Source organism: Oryza glaberrima, chromosome 4 (genome assembly GCF_000147395.1).
Source record: "Oryza glaberrima chromosome 4, OglaRS2, whole genome shotgun sequence".
In the NCBI taxonomy this organism is placed as follows: domain Eukaryota; kingdom Viridiplantae; phylum Streptophyta; class Magnoliopsida; order Poales; family Poaceae; genus Oryza; species Oryza glaberrima.
In genome coordinates, this window is record NC_068329.1 from 28,760,491 (window position 1) to 28,780,654 (window position 20,164).

Consider the following 20,164-nt stretch of genomic DNA (forward strand, 5'->3'; position numbering starts at 1 on the left):
CAGACGAAAACATAAAAAGTTAACTGAACTTGTTCTGAATATCCTTGCACGCGCGTGGGCCTCGCCTTGGCTGGCTAAAGCTTGCGAGTTCGGTGGCTCCAGCCGCGTATAAATGGGGCGCCCGGTGACGGCGAGAGGACTCACTCACTTCACTCACTCGAAGCAGCGCAACGAAGGCGACGAGCTCACTTGGTTGCAGTTGCAGTAGTAGCTCTTGCTGTGCAGTGCCGTGCAGTGAGCGTTTGAGGAGAGGTAGCAGTAGTAGCTGTAGTTCAGCTTGTGGCAGCTCCCATGGCCAGCTACGCGGCGCAGCTCAAGGACATGTTCTTCGGCCTCGTCGAGCGCGTCACCGGCTACGGACGCGGCGAGGACAAGGACGTCGCTGCAGGTAAGCAAAGCTTGCCGCTCTGAAAAACTGAACTGAAAACCCCATGCTGATAAAGGGAGTAGAGCGACTGAAGGCAATAAATCTCTGAAGAAACTCAAGAACCTGATATTTTCAGATAAAAGGATTGAGGCTGCATATGTGAATCGACCTGTGAAGATTTACTGATGCTGCATGAATGCTAATGACGTGAAGGTTTTGTTTGCTGTTTCTGCAGGTGTAGATGAGCCCAGCAAGTTGGCATCTGAAGAGGTTGCAGTAAGCAGCGAAGAGGTTGTGATTGTACAGCGCAATGAGATCAGATCAAGAGGCGCAGATCCCTCCGTGTCAGGCGGGAAACAGCCAGGGATCAATGCGGCCGGTATCTAGAGGGGATGATTTGATGAACTGAACAACTGTGTCCCCCTTGAGTTCTCAAGTACTACTAGTAGTTTATATGATTGTGAGCGTGCTGTGTTACTACTATTGTTTGCTTGTGTATCTCAACCTCACTGAGTTCCTCTCTGTTCCAGTGTGTTTCTCTGATGTACTTGTCATCATGCATGGTTCATGATTACCAGTAGTAATTTGATGAACCTCTTCTTCATGCTATATCTTTTTCTTTGGATGGCAAGCTACTTTATGCTTCTCCAAGCTCATGTAAATAATGTTTTTCTAAAATATTACACGAGATACCTACGCACTATCATCACACACGATGTGCCCCAATAATACCATAACACACAATTAAAGAAACCAAAGTGAAGGCAATGCTCTTTGGTCGTACAATGAAGGAGAGAGATTTCTTCAAAGAGACTAAGGTGGTGTTTGAATCTTCTGAAGATGAACATAAATATTAAATGTTTCACGCAAAACGATATGATAATAACATGTGATTAATTGAGTTTAATTATTAAAAACTTGAAAAATAGATTAATATGATATTTTAGAACAACTTTTATATAGAAAGATTTCGCATGAAACGTAATGTTTAGCAGTTTGAAAAGCGTGTCACGAGTATCTAAAAGTTTATCCAATTTTTGTTGAAGAAAAGAACTTAATCTTAGAGAGGACCTTAGAGAGTGTGTCATTGCTATCACTCGATCAGATTATTATCTGGATGGCTACTGAACTGTACTATTGATAATGACTTATGAGCTAAAGGATCATTTGGGCCCAGTTCTTTACATCTGGACCTGGTGCTCTGCTTGTTCACATGCATCAGAAATAATGTGCCCTGCCTTTTGCAGCAGTGGTAAGCCTTTTAACCTGGCTGTGTAGCGCAGCAGGGGGCAACTTGGCCATGGTGACCGCCAGTAGATGATTTCTGGAGAAGAACAGTCCTATCCATTGCCAATAACTGTTGCAACTCCTGGCCTCAACTTTTTTATGTGATCATCACCACTGCAACACCAACCAAAATAACAGACTGATAGCAGCAGCAGCAGCAGCAGTGATTAGTGATCAATATAAGATTTAGAAACTAGATTAACACTATAACTATGCATACCGAGATTATTACTGATCAAAAGTTAGAGCAAAGAAGAGGATAATTCCAGATCTGGAAGTCAGCATCCATTCATCCAAACCAGACTTACTACCTGAGTCCCCTGACAAAGTGACACGTATACCAGTTCTACCCAGTAACTCGGGAGAAAAATGGGTCAAAGGCGTACGAAACCCACGATTAAACGAGAGCCGTCGGATGTAAAACGGACGGTGGAGAAGGCGCCCTTATCCTGCCGCGCGAAAGCGCCATCTGCGTCCGAGAAGCCCGCCACGTTTGGTGCGGCCCACACACAGCCCATGCCGCCCTGCGTCTCGGCGAAGCAATGGTCACGTCGTCTCGCCGGCGTCACCGGGGAACGCGACAACCGCCGGCGAAGTTGACGGGAGGAGAATCCGGGATCCCCTCACCACCCGACGAAACATTTACCCGCGTCGAGCTCTTAGACGAGAGCGGATTGGCAGTTACCGTGTCTCGCGGGGCAGTTTCACCGGGCGGTGAACGGCCACCGTACCGCGTCTCGCGGTGTCTCCGGCCACTCGCTGTCCCCGCCGAACTTTCAAAAAGGAGGAGGAGGAGGAGAGGTGGCGGCTTCTGAGAGGAGGAGAAGTCAGTGATTGCTCGCTCGTTTTTCCAAGAAACCGGCCGGACTCGAGCGCTCGTCAAGTCCGTGTTCCAGATCGAGTTTGTAGAGCCATGGCGGCGGCGGCGCGCGCGATCATATGCGAGATGGCGCCGCAGAGGGGGGCGGCGGCGGCGCCGGCGGCGCCGGCGCAGCAGCAGGCGACGACGAGACGGGACGGTGGGAAGATCATGCTCCAGCCACGCCTCTGCACGCTCCGGTCGTACGGCGCCGGCAGCGGCGTGGTGGCGCGGAGGCGGGTGGTGGAGGAGGAGGAGAGCGGCGGCGGCGGCGCGGGGTCCTCCCCGTTCTTCGCGTCGCTCGCCGACTACATCGAGAGCACCCGCAAGAGCCAGGACTTCGAGACCATCTCCGGCCGCCTCGCCATGGTAAGCAAGCGCGCTCGCCACCACCTTAGCCCGTCCATGACTAACCGTTTCTTCTCTCTGTCAACCTCGCATGCAGGTGGCGTTCGCGACGGCGGTGGCGGTGGAGTTGACGACGGGGAACTCGCTGTTCAAGAAGCTGGACATGCAGGAGATCGAGGAGGCGGCCGGGGTGTGCCTCGCCGTGGTCGCCGGCGCCGCCGCGTTCGCGTGGGTGTCCAGCGCGCGCACCAGGATCGGCCAGATGTTCACGCTGGGTTGCAGCGCCTTCGTCGACTCGCTCATCGACAACATCGTCGAGGCTCTCTTCTCCGAGGGCGAGCTGCAGGACTGGTCCGACGACGTATGAATCGACGTCATCAGCAATTCAGTATAGATCGAAATGATATACATGTATAGATATGCGTATAGTTATATAGATGGTATACTATAACAGCATGATTAGCAGAGGAAAGTATAGATCGATATGATATGATATGATAGATCAGCTGCATGTGTGAAGCAAACTTTTGCAAGTTTCATGATTTCATCATCGTCGATTCACAGAGGCATGGCGCATGCAGAGATATGATTCAGATCATCAGATGGGATCCGGCCCACAGGATAGGATGCAGATCTAGATGGTTCAGACTTAGAATCATCGTACACAGATCCTGTAGATGGTTTTGGAAGGGTTCGGCCTATCATTACAACTTCGCAATCTGCATGGGAGTTCATTAGTCTGAATTCTGAGAGCAGATCTAAGGTTTGTTTTTTGGTCTAGCAAGGGAGTCCTGAATATGGCTGTGAAATGTGTATGTCTCTCTTCAGTGTATATATATACTGGGGGTTGATTGATCAGCCCCTAAAGTTAACTGTAACTAGAACATGTATCTTCTGAGGAAATAATAAATTCTAGAGTCTTGAGACTATGGTAAATTATGCTGCAGTGCTTATGCTTCGAATAGTTTTTTTTTTTCTTTTAAGAACATTAGCTTCAAGGGAATTTCTATTGCACCCGCACCCAGCACACAAAATATGAATTCTTATTTATGAAAAAAAAACATGGAATACACAATATGGTACTTTGTCTGTTTTTCAATGTATGACACCGTTGACTTTTGTACATCCATTTGACCATTCGTCTTATTAAAAAATTTGCATAAATATGCAAACAATAATTCCCTCCGTTTTTTAATATATGATGGCATTGACTTCTTAACAAACATTTCATTATTCGTCTTATTCAAAGAAAATTATGTAATCATCATTTATTTTATCGTGACTTGATTTATTTTCATATGTTCTCTAAGCATGAGTTAACATTTTTATATATTTTCATAAAAAAAATTGAATAAGTCGAATGGTAAAACGTTTATAAATAGTCAACGATATCATTTATTTAAAAATAAATGTAGTAAATCATTCGGTGGTTTATTGTTTACAGTTCTAATCCCTCCGTCCAATAAAAACCAACCTAGTACTAGATGTGACACATCCTAATACTACGAATCTGAACATAGCTCTGTCCAGATTCGTTCTACTAGATGTGCCATATCCAGTCCTAGATTCATTTTTTGTGGGACGATGAGAGTATACTGCTTCAATATCATTGCCGAGCAACGTGGGTTGCATTTCAGGATTCAAGTGTCATACACTAGAAAACACATATCCTTTTTCTTCATATCTTGACTTTTATATTTTTCTCATTTTCATCAATTTCAACCGTGTTAGGACATTCAACGTTCCATTACAATCAAGAGGCATTCTCTATGGCTTCGATGCAGCCCAAGACACTGGCCTTCTGCGACATGGCAGACATGAGAGCTTCATGAGCTGCTTTATTGTTCTTCAGAAGTGATGCCGAAAATAGGACCTACAAAACCAGAAGATTCAAAAAAAAAACTCTGCATTAATCGATATGTAGCACGATTTGTGTCTTCTAGTTCAAAAATTAATAAACAGACAACTCACTGCCCATCTTGTAAGGTTTTGTTGCTGATCCTTGGTTAATGGCGGCTTAGTCCGGTTTATGAATCTCTAAAAGCACAGAAATATGCATGTGTTCATGCATTTATCATGAAATATCCCGAGAATACCTTGGAAATATAAAACTAAAAAAAGGAGATGATGAATTCGTGAATCACCTGAAGGGTGAAAAGATCTGCCGATTGACCAACAACTTTGTCATATTCTAGACCTTCAGCAGCGAGCCCTGCCATTGACACTACAGCTAACCTGATACAATATCCGTTATTTATTTTAGTGGTGTTTTTGGATGTTTCGTCAGTGTAATGAGCAGATGTAATTTGTATATTTGTGTTGAATCAGAAACTATGAAGCTGATACAAAATAAACATGATTCTAAGAAAAAATAAATACAATACAGACTACAAGCATAGCGAGTTTGACAGAGTTACCTGTCTATTTCCTTTTGATCAAGCTGGCCACTGTATATTAGCTTTTGCAATTGATCATCTATCAAGTTAACATGCTCCTTTCCAATGTCCAAGGAATATCCCAGAATTGGTAGTCCAATCAAATAGGCAACTAATTTTCCAGGAAAACTATAGTCAGTAAAAACCTATTTTCAGACATACTCCTATTGCAGGACTGGAGACATACCCAAAAAATGAGCAGCTTCATGCCTAGCAATTCTCTCCTGATAGTCAGGAAAAACAGTTGAAAATGCACCAATTGCTGCTTGCAGAAGACTGTGATGATGGAATGGAAAATTACAATCTATTCATGATAAAGTTGCAACATATTTTCATTGAGTATTCATAAAACAGATAGTGTTATTTGTCATGCCATAGGTAGTCTATGTCGAGTGATATGTAACATTAAATTAATTAATCTGACAAGTTTCGCTGCTTGAATATCCATTTAAAGAATCTTAGAAGATGTCAAACATCTGGATTGTTTGATGCCGGTTCTTCCAAACTTTCACAGGCTTATTAGCAGAGACAACAAACACATACCCGGGAGAAATACTTCCGATAGCCAATACTATCAATGAGATGCTTCCAATCAAGTAAGGAACGAAAAAGCCCCAATCCTGAGATAGAGATATATCATAGGATGTTTATTAATATCACTAGAAAATTATTTTGCAGGAACCTGTGACCGAAGCCTAATGCACTTATATCTTGTAAGGAAAAAAAAAAGGATTGTTTTTATCAATCCAGAGTAGCACAAAGAGGAGGTAGCAAGGAAATACCCCAGGAAGCTGGCCTGCAAGAACGCCTAAGAATCCCGTTGAACCAACAACAGTGAACAAAAATGCTGCCTGCATGATCACAACAAGGAAAATGCAGGATTATGTTTCTGAACAAATTATGGCACTACTACTATTCTTCTGCATATGCAATTTTGCTATGCTTGATTCCAGAATTCCAACAAAATCACGTTGCACCATTGCAATTTGCAAATAACTAAACAAAGTTACAGATACATTTTTAAGCTGTATAGCAAGCCTTACATCATTTCTGACACTCGGAATCGCCAGGTTCTCAGCGTTCTTTATCCCAAGCGTGGTGAGCTCTCGCAGAGATGTCTGTCACAATTCATAAAAAAAAAAAAAGAACACCAATCAGTTCAAGCTCCCATGCAACCGCATTGACCCAAAACTCTACCTGACGCTGACAACAGAAGTAGGGAAGAATGCTCTCTGCAACTGCAAATTCGAAGCGCTTGGTGCTCGGGAAGATATCGCACTGACCGTGCGGCGCGACACGTACGGCTGCGAGCTCCACCGCTTGGCCCACCCGAGCTCCTTCAGCTGGTCCATCGCCTGCTTCACTTCCTCGCTGTCCTTCTGCTCAATCCCCAAGTCCCAATGGTCTTAGCGCACACGCTTTGCAAGCACTTGTCTACATGTTCAGATCTCAGAAATGGGAGGAGGCATATGCACCTTGTCGATGGCGGCCTGGAGCGCCTTGAGGTCAACCCCGGGCGCCGCCGAGGAGGAGGCGGCGGCGGCGACGCGCCGCCATTGCCGGTGCGGCGCCGCGGCGATGAGCCGGAGTGGGTTGCGGGGGTTCGCGGTGGGCGCGACGAGGGCGGCCACGATCGCCATGGCTGTCTCCCCTGTCTGTGCAGCTGAGCGCCAAGCGGAGGGGATAACTCAAAGACTGGTCGGACACGCGTCGCGTCTCGGGTTTTCGGTTTGGTTTTTTTGATCTTGTGTGGTTTGGATTCTGTGCGCCGTTGGGCTCGTGTCAACGTGTCACCCGTTGCGCCTCCGGTGATCTCGTGCGATTGTGCTACTCTCCAGAAGATCTGAGCCGCACGTTGAGGACTGAGGAGCTCTCTGCAGCAGCGATCATGGATGAGTGAGTGAGTGATGTGTGCAAGTTCTAATATGGAAGCTGTAAAGATCAGGAAGAAAATGTACGTACTCTGCTATACAAATTTTATTTAGGTCCTGTTCAGTTGGCGGAATGAAAATTTTTGGATATCATTTCGGACGTTTGACCGGATATCGAAAAGGGTTTTCAGACGCGAATAAATAAATTAATTTCATAACTCGTCTGAAAACCGCGACAAGAATCTTTTGAGCCTAATTAATCCGTCATTAGCACATACGGGTTACTGTAGCATTTATGGCTAATCATGACTTAATTAGGCTTAAAAGATCCGTCTCACGATTTACATGCAAATTGTGTAATTAGTTTTTCTTTTTATCTATATTTAATGTTTCATATATGTGTCTTAAGATTCGATGTGATGTTTTTGAAAAAAGTTTTTTTTGGAACTAAACAGGTGTAACGTCCCGCTTCTCTTAGGCCAGGCCCACTTACATCTGGCAGCTTTCATAGGTCATAGACTGCCCTTACAGACCAACACAAGTTTTTTCTGCATACTTTGTCCTCACTCATGTGCACTCGGGGAGAATTTCCCGATCGGTCACTCATCCCCCTTACAGACCAACACAAGTTTTTTCTGCATACCTGTCCTCACTCATGTGCACTCGGGGAGAATTTCCCGATCGGTCACTCATCCCAAATTTCTCCATGCACACTTTGTCCTCACTCATGTGCACTCGGGGAGAATTTCCCGATCGGTCACTCATCCCAAATTGCTCCAGGCCAAGCACGCTGTGACCACTCCCGATCCACACCAGCCATACGCACCATGCCTGCGCAACTGCGACACACGCGTCCGTGAAACCGCGAGAGTCGGCTCTGATACCATTTTGTAACGTTCTGCCTCTCTACCTCTCTCAGGCCAGGCCCACTTACATCTGGCAGCTTTCATAAGTCATAGACTGACCTCACAGACCAACACAAGTTTTTTCTGCACACTTTGTCCTCACTCATGTGCATTCGTGGAGAATTTCCCGATCGGTCACCCATTTCAAATTGCTCCAGGTCAAGCACGCTTAACCCTGGAGTTCTTTGGAGATGGGCTTCTGAAAAATAAGTTGCAACTTATTGTTATGAGTATTCTATTAATTTTATTAAGCCCTGGGCCGGTGTCGGAGATATGGGCCCGGGGGTATGTGGAGTAGAGGGGAATTACTTTCCCTCCAGCTACGTGACTCCGCAGGTTGGCCCCACTCGCGCGCCACGCGAGTCGTAGAAACGCGGGGGGGGGGGGGGGGGGGAGGGGGGGGGCTTGGGGTATGACGTCACCCCCTCGGGCTCTCCCGCGGCTTCGCCCCGAGGCCCTCACCCGGCCGCCGCGCGGCAGAGAGAGAGAGAGCAAGAGGGGAGCGTAGGCTGAACAGCCATAAATATGCGACGCCCCAACTGTCCCTCACCGCATTTAATGCGGTCAGGGCAGACGTGCGGCGCGCCTAGCTAATCCCTGTCCATCGGATGTGACCGGTCTGTGACCGGCCCATCTCCATCACATCTGATGGATAAGGCAATCATGTCCACACGTCGCCCATATCCCCGGCGGAGTGGGGGTGGGTATGACCCGTCATATCCTGGCACCACTCGAGGAAGGGCTGTTGCATGTCATCGTTCATTTATGAAGGAATGACAAAGCAATCCCCCGTGTCAGGCGGGGGACAGCGCCGGGTTCCGCTCAAGAATCGGTTATTGCTTAGCTTCCGGGAGAAGGCACAGTTTGAAGCAAAAAAAAGGCGGAGTGGGGTTTCCCCTTCCCCATGGAGGGTAGGTAGAGGCGGCACATGTGGTATCCCCTTAAGCTATAAAAGGAGGACCCTGCCCACTGAGAAAGGGGACGAGGCCCAGAAAGCCTGAACCCAGAAGAGAGGAAGCAAGTGCGCCCTCTGGAGTAAAGAAACCCTTGTAAAACTCATCCATAATCCCAAACATAGGAGTAGGGTGTTACGCTCTATAGCGGCCCGAACCTGTATAATCCGACCGCGTGCATCCACTCCTGGTAGTCCTAGGGACGAGCAAGCGACAATTGAGAGACGAGCCTCCGCCCCCGGCCGAACTCACGAAAGGGGGGTCTCACGATTCCCCGCTATTGAGGGACTTCCCTCGACAGCTGGCGCGCCAGGTAGGGGACAGTTGCGCGTTCCGAGAGGAAATCACTTTCTTCCGTCCCAACTTTTTCCAGGCCTTCGCCGACCATGGTCGAGGTCCTGGAAGTGGAGGAGGAGGCGGTGGCGTTTACCCCCATCCCACCTGGGAGTGAGGATTCCGGCGAGAGCCGAGGACCTCGTCACCTTCGCCATGGGTCTCCAACTCCTCCCCGCCGCGAACCTTTGCGGAGGGAGAATTCCGCTTGTTTGGGTGGTTCGGCTCTCTCTCCACCCCCTGGCGGAGGGAGGTCGCGACGCGTCGAGGCACGCCGCCGTCTCGATTATGGAGACGGTGGTTCGCCCCAAGGTGCGCTTCAGGCAGCAGGCGCCCTTCTACGGCATCCCCCGGTAAACCCGGAGCCGGAGACTCCTGTTCAGCGCTGGCTGGACGACGTGGCCAACTTGGTCACTACTGCCCAATGGCAGTTGGCCACGGGTGGCCGATCCACAGCCACCGGTACATCACGTACCTCGGTCACCCTCTCCTCGTCGGCGAGAAGAGCTCGTCGATCGGCCACGATCTCGAGGCGGTCCACGGTCCCAACATCGTCGGGGGCCACAGGAAGCCGAAGGCGTCATGACGGCCTCTACGGTACGCAGGACGCTCAAATCAACATCGAGCGACGCCGGGATGAGCGCCGAGCTGCCCGTATGGGGGAAGGTGCCTCCTCATCTGGAGCGTCACGCTCCTCTTCGCGAGGCGGCCCTTCTCCCACACTCACCCCTAGGGGAACAGGTTGTAGGGCTTTCGTGGCGAGTCTCCGGAACGTCCGGTGGCCCCCGAAGTTTCGCCCCAACCTTACGGAGAAGTATGATGGTAGCATCAATCCCTCCGAGTTCCTCCAGATCTATACCACGGTTATCGAGGCGGCAGGGGGTGACGACCGGGTCATGGCGAATTACTTTCCCATGGCCCTCAAGGGTCAGGCGTGTGGCTGGTTGATGACCTAGCCCCCAAACTCCATTCACTCTTGGGAGGACCTGTGCCAGCAGTTCATCACGAACTTCCAGGGCACATATCCTCGCTCGGGGGAAGAGGCGGACTTACACGCTGTACAGTGGAAGGATGATGAATCCCTCCGTTCGTACATACATCGCTTCTGTCAGGTCCGCAACACTATTCCGTGCATTCCAGCCCACGTGGTTGTATATGCATTTCGGAATGGCGTGCGACATAATCGCATGCTGGAGAAGATCGCCTCCAAGGAGCCCAAGACCATTACCGAGCTTTTCGAGCTGGCGGACAAGGTGGTCCGGAAGGAGGAGGCGTGGGCTTGGAACTCTTCAGGCACCGGTGCGGCAGCCGTGGCTACCCCCGAGTCTGCCCCCCGCTCTAAGCGGCGAGATAGGAGAGGCAAAAGGAAATCAGTCCGCTCCGATGACGAGGGTCATGTCCTTGCGGCAGACGGGCCCACGCAGGCCCCACGCAAAGGAAAGGCCACCGGCGATAAGCCGAGCCCCACTGTTCCCTCCGGTGAGGGCCGGTCGGCGGACAAGTGGTGCTCGATACACAACACCTACCGCCACAGTCTCGCCGACTGCCGCTCGGTCAAGATTTGGTAGTAAAGACGCGCCACCAGGACACGTTGCTACAGGACTTGGCTGAAACTTTTGATAATCTTAGGTCCACGAGCGTAAAGCTGAACCCCGATAAGTGCGTGTTCGGTGTGCCGGCAGGCAAACTTCTCGGTTTTCTAGTCTCTTCCCGAGGCATAGAAGCAAATCCTGAGAAGATACATGCGATAGAGAGGATGCGCCCCCCAGCAAGCTTAGGGATGTGCAGTGCGTCACTGGATGCATGGCTGCCCTGAGTCGGTTTATATCGAGACTGGGTGAGAGGGCGCTGCCCCTGTTCAAACTCCTCAAGCGCTCCGGGTCGTTTGTATGGACGGAGGAAGCTAAGCAAGCTCTCAATCAGCTGAAAGCTTACCTCACTTCCCCCCCATCTTGGTAGCCTCGGGACCGGAGGAACCATTGCTACTCTACTTGGCCGCGACCCCCCATGTGGTGAGTGCCGCCCTAGTAGTTGAGCGTGAGGAAGGTGAATGGGAGGGCCCTCCGGCTTGCGATGGCCCCTCGTCCCCCGAAGGTCTAGCGCCCAAAGCTTCCTGCCCCCGGGAGGGCCGGACCCCGAGGCCCCCAAGAGAGGAGTGGAGGCTTTGGTAGGTGGCCCTGGGTTTGATGATTCTGGGGCAGTCCAGGATCCCCCCGGGACCTCCGAACAGGTGCGCCCTGAGTCACCAGCCCCTGATAGCACGAATTGGCCCCGCCGAAAGGTGCAGCGGCCCGTCTACTTCGTCAGCGAGGCGCTTCGAGATGCGAAAACCCGGTATCCGCAGGCCCAGAAAATGCTTTTATGCCGTCTTGATGGCCTCGAGGAAGTTGCGTCATTACTTCCAAGCACATCGGGTTTCTGTAGTGATGTCATACCCTCTTGGCCAGATTTTGCACAACCGAGAGGGTACTGGACGGGTGGTGAGGGCTATCGAGCTGGCTGAGTTTGATCTGCGCTTCGAGCCGCGGCATGCGATCAAGAGTCAAATCCTGGCTGACTTCATCGCGGAATGGACCCCGGTGGACGAACCGATTCCATCCAATGTCCCCTTCTCCCCCGGAGAAGAAGAGGATCCAAACGCCGACATTCGTGGCGGGCACTGGGTTATGCATTTCGACGGCTCCCTCAACCTTCAAGGTGCAGGTGTCGGAGTCACGCTGACCTCGCCAAACGAGGATGTCCTCAAATACGTCGTGCGTCTCGACTTCCGAGCCACGAACAACATGGCAGAATATGAAGGGCTCCCTGCAGGATTGAGGGCGGTGGCCGAAATGGGCATCCGCCGTCTCCTGGTCTTAGGTGACTTCCAGCTGGTCGTAAATCAAGTATCCAAAGAATAACAGTGCACCGACCCGCAGATGGAAGCATACGTCCGAGAGGTACGGCGCATGGAACGACACTTCGACGGACTTGAGCTCTGGCACGTGCCCTGACGCGACAACACAGTTGCTGACGAGTTGTTGCGTGTTGCGTCGGCACGAGCCCCACTCCCCCCGGGGACTTTCGAAGAAAGGCTCGCGCAACCATCGGCACGACCGAGCCCTTTGAGGGACCCCAACGATGCGCCCTACGACCCAACCTCTGGCGACCCGCGCCCCTCGGGGCCCGAGGGGGTCAACCCCGACCACCCTCGTCAGGTCGTGTGGATGACCGGCATCCGGGCGTATCTCGACGGCAATACTCTTCCCGAGGACCGCGCGGAGGCTGAAAAGCTCGCGCGCATCTCCAAGCGGTACGTCCTCGTAGAGGGGGCCCTCTACCGGCGTGCCGCCAACGGGATACTCTTGAAGTGCATTCCTCGAGAGCAGGGCATCGAGCTCATAACCGACGCCCATCAGGGTGAATGCGGAGCCCATTCGGCCTCACGAACTTTGGTCGGAAAAGCCTTCTGGCAAGGTTTTTATTGGCCGACTGCATTACAAGACGCCCAGGAATGGGTCCAGCGGTGCGAGGCATGCCAGTTCCATGCCTAGCAGACCCACCAGCCGGCCCAAGCCTTACAGGTCATTCCACTATCTTGGCCTTTCGCAGTCTGGGGGCTAGACATTCTTGGACCGTTCAAAGCGGCTCGAGGCGGGTATCAGCATTTGTACGTCGCCATCGACAAATTCACTAAGTGGCCCGAAGCCTACCCAGTCGTCAAAATCGACAAGCATTCTGCTCTTAAGTTCATCAGGGGCATCACGTCTCGATTCGGAGTGCCCAACCGTATCATTACAGACAACGGCAACCAGTTCACCAGTGAGCTGTTTGGCGGTTACTATGACGACATGGGTATCAAACGGTGCTTTGCCTCACCCGCCCACCCCAAGAGCAACGGCCAAGTCAAGCGAGCCAATGCCAAAATCCTCAAAGGAGTCAAGACCAAGACGTACAACGTCCTGAAGAAGCACGGGGATTCATAGCTTGAGGAGTTGCCCGCCGTGTTGTGGGCAAATCGGACCACTCCATGCCGTGCCACAGGGGAAACACCATTTTTCTTGGTGTACGGCGCCGAAGCGGTCCTACCCTCCGAGCTTTCCCTGGGTTCGCCTCGTGTCGCTTTGTACAACGAGGCCAACCAGGATGACCTCCACCGCGACGATCTCGATTATCTTGAAGAACGGAGAAGGCGAGCGGCCTTGCGCACCGCACGCTACCAACAAAGCCTGCGACGCTACCATCAGCGCCACGTCCGGGCCCGACTACTACAAGTTGGCGATCTCGTCCTACGCCGCGTTCAGTCGCGCCTAGGGCTGAGCAAGCTCTTGCCAATGTGGGAGGACCATACAAAGTGGTCGGAGTGCCCCGGCCAGGCTCCATTCGGTTAACCACGGAGGACGGCACAGAGCTGCCCAACCCCTGGAATATCGAGCACCTCTGTCGTTTCTATCCATAAAATCGAGATTTTTTGCTTTCCTGGAGCTCAGGCAAGCACCCGCACAACCCTCGGTTTGTGCGGGACTGGCCGGGGGCTACCACTATGTATCCTTTTTCCTTTCACAAGCAATGAGTTTTTTCTACTTCTTCGCGGAGGCCGTTTTTTCTCCCCTTCCTCTAGCTTGTCCCGACTCAAGGAATAATCCGCGTTTATTCTAAAAACCCTAAGTGCTGTAAAGCGGCCTGAAAACCGCCGAAAGGGAGCACGAACGCGGGCCGCGCCCCGGGTTGTGCCGGACCCCGGGGGATCGGAAGGGCCTACACACGGTCGTCCCCGACCCCCGGTCGTCGCAGCCTCGGTCTGGCCAGTCCCGCTGGGCGGCTCCCTCGGGGCGATGGTCTTGCCCATCACCACTTAGGTTCCGTGGACCGAACGCGGGTTTACGTTCTCGCTAGAACAAGCCCGAGGGGGGGAATGGGGCCAAAACGGTATATCAATCGCAGGCTGTCTAATTATCCATTTCTGCCTTGGTTTTTTCTTCTCTCTATGTCACAGGCATCCGATAGAAAAAGCGAAAGAGTTAAAGAGTTTTCAGTTGCAGAACAAGACAGGATGGCACGATGGCCTAAATACAAAAAGTGCCTGCTACGGGCACACAGCAAAAGGGGATAAAAAGCGCGAGCGGTCACGGAGTGCCCGCCCCCCCGAGACCGATGCCACTAACGATGTCGTCCCAATCGTTGTCGCCGTCGTCGCCCCCGCTTCCGCTCTCCTCGTCTGAGATAAGCCTGGAGGTGAACCGGGGGGCCGACCCCTCGAAGCTCGAGACGATCGCGTCAGCCGCCTCCCGGACTTACTCCCGGGCCCTTGCTTCGGTCCCTGGGGGAAAGTCTTCAAGCGCACGCCACAGCTTGAAGTCGGGGTCGCGCGCTTGGTGGCTCGCAAGGACCAGCTCCACCGCAGCCCGTGCCAAAGAAGCCGACGAAGACTTTATGGTTTCGCCGACCTCCTCCTCCAGCCTCTCCAGGCTCGCCGCCAGCCCGTCCAGCCGAAGCGCGAGTGCCGGCTGTGTGGGCGGAAGCTTGCTATCCCGGCGCGCAGAGATGCCGACTCGACGCCCCGCGCGCTCCAGCCGGTTGACTGCATCGGAGAGCTGCCCGGGCCGGAGCTCGTTGGTGAGGCGGAGGGCCGCAATCTCCCCAGCCTGATCCTGCACCAGGCGCTCCAGGTCGGCAAGGGTACTCCGAGCCGTGGCAAGCTGGCTCGCCAACTCCGCGCCGCCGGACGGCCCGCTCGCTGTCAAGTCCTTCTCCCGGGCCTCCAGCTCAGAGGCCTTCGCCGCTATCGCCACGCGCTCAGTGCGGGCGCTCTCCAGATGGCGAGCCTCGCACCCGGCGACGGCCTCCTCGCGTCTCGCGAGTTGCTCGCTCAGCCGGCACGAGGCTACATCGCGGCGGCTCACCTCGGCTTCGCGCTCGGCAAGTGCAGCGTCCTGTTCCCGGCATGCCTCTTCCCGCAGCCGTAGCTCTTCCGTGCGGCGATCCGCGGAAGCTTTCGCGGCAAGGGTGATCCGGTCACGCTCGGCCGTGGCCTCTTCACGGAGGCGAAGGGAAGCCTCCACCTCCGCCGCCGTTCTCTCATGAGCGGCCAAGGTGGACTCCCGCTGATCTAGCAGGCGCGCTCGCTCCTCCAGCTACTGGGCCCGCCGCGTCTGTTCTTCGCTGCACGTTTTTTGCTCGCGCTGGTTTCGATCGAGGACTTCGATCCGCCGACGGATCGTGGCTTCAAGCTCCTGTGCGGAGCGAACACGGTCATCCAAGGCCTTGCGCTCAGCCTCTAGCGCCGTCGTTCGAGCCCGCAGAGAGGCCTCAGCCTCCGATGCCCGCCGCTCGTGGGCAGCGCCTGCGTCAAGGACGCCACGCGCGTCCCTAATCCTCTTCGCCAAGTCCTCGGCATGAGCCTCATATTGGAGGCGGATGTCGCCCAGCGCCTCGTCCAGGACGCTCGAGGCGATCAGCGCCGCCTGCCGCTCCTCCTCCGTCTCCCGCATGATGGAGTCCAGTACCTCCTCGCGCGCCTGGATCTTGGCTAGTTGGGCTTGGCGCATTTTGCGCCCCAGCTTCACCATGTCGTCCACAGTGCGACGCCCCTCCTCGACCCACGCGCGGTCCACGGCGAGCTGGGCCCACTTAGCATCCAGGGCCGTCCGCTCTTCCGCCAGGGCTTGAACTTGGGTAATCAGCCCCTCTCGTACAGTGGAGTCGGTGGCGGCGAGCACCTGCAGAAGTGGCTCCATGCTCGCCGGAGTCAGGGAGGAAAAGGCCGCGGTCCACCCCCGGGACGACGGGGTACTGCTGGATCCTCCGCGAGACTGGGGGCTGCTCTCGGCCCCCCTTCTGCGAGACCAGCCTCGAGGGCGCCCCAAGCGCCAGGGGGAATGGCTGTCCCTCTCACCCCCCGCTTCGGGTCCTCGGGTAAATTCAGCCTCAGCCTCGACCTCGGGCTCGGGACCGGTCTCGGCCTCGACCTCGAGCTCGGGACCGACTTCGGCCTCGGCCTCGGCCTCGGGCTCGGGCTCGGGACCGCCCTCGGCCTCGGCCCCAACCTCGGGCTCGGGGCCACCTCCGGCTCCGGCTCTCGGGCCGCGTCTTCCTTCACCCCCTGATCCTAGGTAGTGCTCCGTGTGGGCCCTGGTCCCGGAGCCGCCCTCGGGAGGAGCGTCGCCGCTCCTGACGCCCGCGGCAGGTCGGGTTCCGCCTGAGGGTCGCTCGAGATTGGACCCAGTGTGTGACTTCTGGGCCCTACCGCGAGGCTGTCTTAGACTGGCGGGACCCAGATTGCCCATGCGAGGAGTCAGACCTTGAGATTCCCTGAGAAGGAATCTCGATACAAGAGAACCCAGATCATGTTAACAAAAGAAAATGAAGGGACAAGAGAACGGGTAGAGTAAGAGCACCGAAGTGAGTGCCAACAATCGTACCTACGGGGAGGGCGGTTGAAGGTCCACTTCGGGGGCTCGATGAAGCTTCCCCGGCATGGCTCCGTTTGCCCTATCTTCCGGAGCCGCTTCTTTTTCCGCCCAGCCTCGAGCTCGGCTGGTCGCTTGTGGCCCGTTGGCGAACGATCTGTTGCGCACTCGGGCCACCGCCGCCTGAACCGCCGGCACGGCTCTCGCCCGCGGTCGCGCCACTGCTTCCCCCGCTGACGGCGCTACCACCGGCGCCACCTCGGCTGGACCGGCTCCTGCCGGCGCTGATGGCTGACATCACGGCCAGGATGCTCTCCCGGTCGCGGTCGCAGCAGAGGGGAAGAATCCCATTGGGAATTAGTGTTGGCTCGGCGGAGTCTAGGCCCAGCACCCGCCGAATCACCCTCTTCGCGTCCTCCTCACCCTAGTCCCAGCGCTTGCCCACATGCGTCCGCATAGGGTCGTTGGGACCAGTGTATTCCCAAGCTCCACGGGATCGTTCCTGGAGAGGCGCGATGCGGCGGCGAAAGTAATCGCCAAAGACCATCGCCCTCGTGAGGCCCAAACTCCACAGGCCGCTGAGGCGATCCCACACCGCGTCATACTCCTCGCCCAACTCCGACGTCGCCAGCCATGCAGCAGACCTTTCGGGAGGGCCAGCGGGAACTTGAAGTCCCGGATGGTCCGGCAACACGGTGTAGAACCAGTCCTTCTTCCAGTCCTCCCATTTCTTGCGGAGGTGGCTCTCAATGTACTGGCCTGCTGTGCTCGGGCGGGGCTGGAAGTAGCATCCCCCCACCACTGCGCCTTGCAGCAGCTGCGGGATGAAGAAGGCCTGGAACAACCGCATCGTCGGTCGCACCCCAATGAACATCTCGCACAAATGCGCGAAGATGGCCAGCGTCATCACGGCATTAGGTGCGAGATGCAAGGCATGAATCTCGTAGAAATCCAGAACTTCATGGAAGAATCTGGAGATCGGCGGGATCAAGCTCGCCATGGCGAAGAACAAGAGGTGCACAGACCGCCCCAGGTATCGCGGCCGCGGCCGCGACTCTCCCGCCCAAATGATGGCACCGTCCGGCATGATCTTGCGAGGGAGACTAAGGTGCCTGTCTGCCGTGATGCGGGAGGAAGGGAGCACTGCGTCGCCGGCGTCTTGGGCCATGGCAACCGGCGGAGAGATGGTGGAGAGCGAGGAGCACAAGACAGTATGAGTTGGCGAGAATATTAGGATTCGAGAAGCGAAAGGACGAGTGGGCGGTTGGCAAAAGGAAGAAGGCAGAGACCCCTCCTCCGCCCCCTTTTATCCTCGCCTCACCCGCGCTCGCCTCCTCTTTTCGTGCCCCCATAACTGCCCTCACGATCTTCGCGCCCGCATTTGTCTCTTTGCATCTCGCACCCAATCGTCACGTCGCCCGTTGTATCCGCTTCCGCCTTTAGTGTGCCTGTCAGAGGCACACTCGAGGTGGAGTGCGGAACGGCCATAAGCGCAAGTTGGGCAAACCGTCACCACTACCGCCGCAGGAGTAGCAGGCGAGAGAATCGAGGCGTGGTCTAAGTGACCCCCCGATTATCGCGCCTCAAGCATCTTCTTCATGAGCGCAGTCAGAGGTGGTCAAATCACTGTCATGATTAGTGCGCCAACCTGGCCACGCGATGGTATCCTTTTGGATTCCCAGCCAAGCCCACAACCCTCGCTTGAGTCGTGAGGCGCCATGTCAGAACGATCCCAGGAAATCGATATCTGATATAGCGCCGGGGGCTACTGTTGGAGATATGGGCCCGGGGGTATGTGGAGTAGAGGGGAATTACTTTCCCTCCGGCTACGTGACTCCGCAGGTTGGCCCCACTCGCGCGCCACGCGAGTCGTAGAAGCGCCGGGGGGGGGGGGGGGGCTCGGGGTATGACGTCACCCCCTCGGGCTCTCCCATGGCTTCGCCCCGAGGCCCTCACCCGGCCGCCGCGCGGCAGAGGGAGAGAGCAAGAGGGGAGCGCAGGCTGAACAGCCATAAATGTGGGATGCCCCAACTGTCCCTCACCGCATTTAATGCGGTCAGGGCAGACGTGCGGCACGCCTAGCTAACCCCTGTCCATCGGATGTGACCGGTCTGTGACCGGCCCGTCTCCGTCACATCCGATGGATAAGGCAATCATGTCCTCACGTCGCCCATGTCCTCGGCGGAGTGGGGGTGGGTATGACCCGTCACATCCGGGCGCCACTCGAGGAAGGGCTGTTGCATGTCATCGTTCATTTATGAGGGAATGACAGGGCAGTCCCCCGTGTCAGGCGGGGGACAGCGCCGGGTTCCGCGCAAGAATCGGTTATTGCTTAGCTTCCGGGAGAAGGCACAGTTTGAAGCAAAAAAAAAAGGTGGAGTGGGGTTTCCCCCTCCCCATGGAGGGTAGGTAGAGGCAGCACATGTGGTATCCCCTTAAGCTATAAAAGGAGGACCCTGCCCACTGAGAAAGGGGACGAGGCCCAGAAAGCCTGAACCCCAGAAAAGAGGAAGCAAGTGCGCCCTCTGGAGTAAAGAAATCCTTGTAAAACTCATCCATAATCCCAAACACAGGAGTAGGGTGTTACGCTCTATAGCGGCCCGAACCTGTATAATCCGACCACGTGCATCCACTCCTGGTAGTCCTAGGGACGAGCAAGCGACAATCGAGAGACGAGCCTCTGCCCCCGGCCGAATTCACGAAAGGGGGGTCTCACGATTCCCCGCTATTGAGGGACTTCCCTCGACAGCTAGGATGTTACATCCTTAGCACTACAGAGAGATGAAAAAAGAAAAGAGGAAGCTGTTGGCTGTCCTGTCAGTACGAGTGAGCGATGGGCTGTCAATATGCTCAGCTCATGTGTGAATTACTCCCTCCATCCCAAAATATAAAGGATTATGGAGGAATATGATACATTATACATTTAGATTTATAGTATTAGAATGTGTCACATCTTTTCAAAAACCTTTTTATTATTAAATGGATGGAATAATCTCTTGCCTCCCGATAGGACTGTCAATAATATATGGGCTTTCCTTCATAATCCTGTTATACATGCTGTTTTTCTCTTGGACATCACCAATGTTTACTAAACTAGGTGATATCTCGCGTGTTGCTGCGGGACATATAGATAACTTTGAAGAATTATGGCTCCAGCAAAGATTTCAGTATGTTGAAATTCAAGATATAAGCTTTCTTAACGAAGCATGGCTACAGGCCTCAGCAAGCATGCAGACGAAGTTAATTACTTTGACAAAAACCAACTGCACCAGAAAAGTCTGAACAGAAACTTGCAAATGTAAGCTACCAGGGGCCAGGCAAAGTACCGATTGTAGCTAACATATTGCATTTAACTCAAAAGAATTAGTACAGTTTGTTGACAAAAGGAAGTGAAATTCTATAAGAGCACTTGAATTAT

The 20,164-nt window shown here is 53.9% G+C and overlaps 4 protein-coding genes across 5 annotated transcripts; 2 read left to right on the plus strand and 2 right to left on the minus strand.

The window, feature by feature from the left end:
- The first annotated feature begins 125 nt into the window (after positions 1-125).
- LOC127770645 (uncharacterized) lies at positions 126-976 on the plus strand. The gene is made up of 2 exons (XM_052296438.1): positions 126-388; positions 603-976. Exons 1-2 carry the CDS (start codon positions 292-294, stop codon positions 752-754), a joined length of 249 nt encoding a protein of 82 aa, XP_052152398.1. The 5' UTR covers positions 126-291; the 3' UTR covers positions 755-976.
- A 1,367-nt stretch (positions 977-2,343) lies between these two features.
- LOC127770643 (stress enhanced protein 2, chloroplastic) lies at positions 2,344-3,739 on the plus strand. The gene is made up of 2 exons (XM_052296436.1): positions 2,344-2,882; positions 2,959-3,739. The coding sequence occupies exons 1-2, from the start codon at positions 2,568-2,570 to the stop codon at positions 3,226-3,228; spliced, it is 585 nt and encodes a 194-aa protein (XP_052152396.1). The 5' UTR covers positions 2,344-2,567; the 3' UTR covers positions 3,229-3,739.
- A 501-nt stretch (positions 3,740-4,240) lies between these two features.
- LOC127770639 (uncharacterized) lies at positions 4,241-7,001 on the minus strand. Of its 2 annotated transcripts, XM_052296432.1 has the most exons (10): positions 6,772-7,000; positions 6,580-6,675; positions 6,340-6,414; positions 6,079-6,147; positions 5,840-5,916; positions 5,484-5,572; positions 5,279-5,408; positions 5,006-5,096; positions 4,833-4,898; positions 4,241-4,734 (listed from the first exon to the last, which is right to left on the minus strand). In XM_052296432.1, exons 1-10 carry the CDS (start codon positions 6,934-6,936, stop codon positions 4,615-4,617), a joined length of 978 nt encoding a protein of 325 aa, XP_052152392.1. In that variant the 5' UTR covers positions 6,937-7,000; the 3' UTR covers positions 4,241-4,614. The 2 variants fall into 2 exon arrangements, with proteins under 2 accessions (XP_052152392.1, XP_052152393.1); XM_052296433.1 differs by lacking the exon at positions 5,484-5,572 and having other exon boundaries at positions 5,279-5,425; positions 6,772-7,001.
- A 7,630-nt stretch (positions 7,002-14,631) lies between these two features.
- Positions 14,632-16,074, minus strand: LOC127770949 (uncharacterized). Its single transcript, XM_052296713.1, has 2 exons — positions 15,538-16,074; positions 14,632-15,441 (listed from the first exon to the last, which is right to left on the minus strand). The coding sequence occupies exons 1-2, from the start codon at positions 16,072-16,074 to the stop codon at positions 14,632-14,634; spliced, it is 1,347 nt and encodes a 448-aa protein (XP_052152673.1).
- Between the last annotated feature and the right edge of the window lie 4,090 nt (positions 16,075-20,164).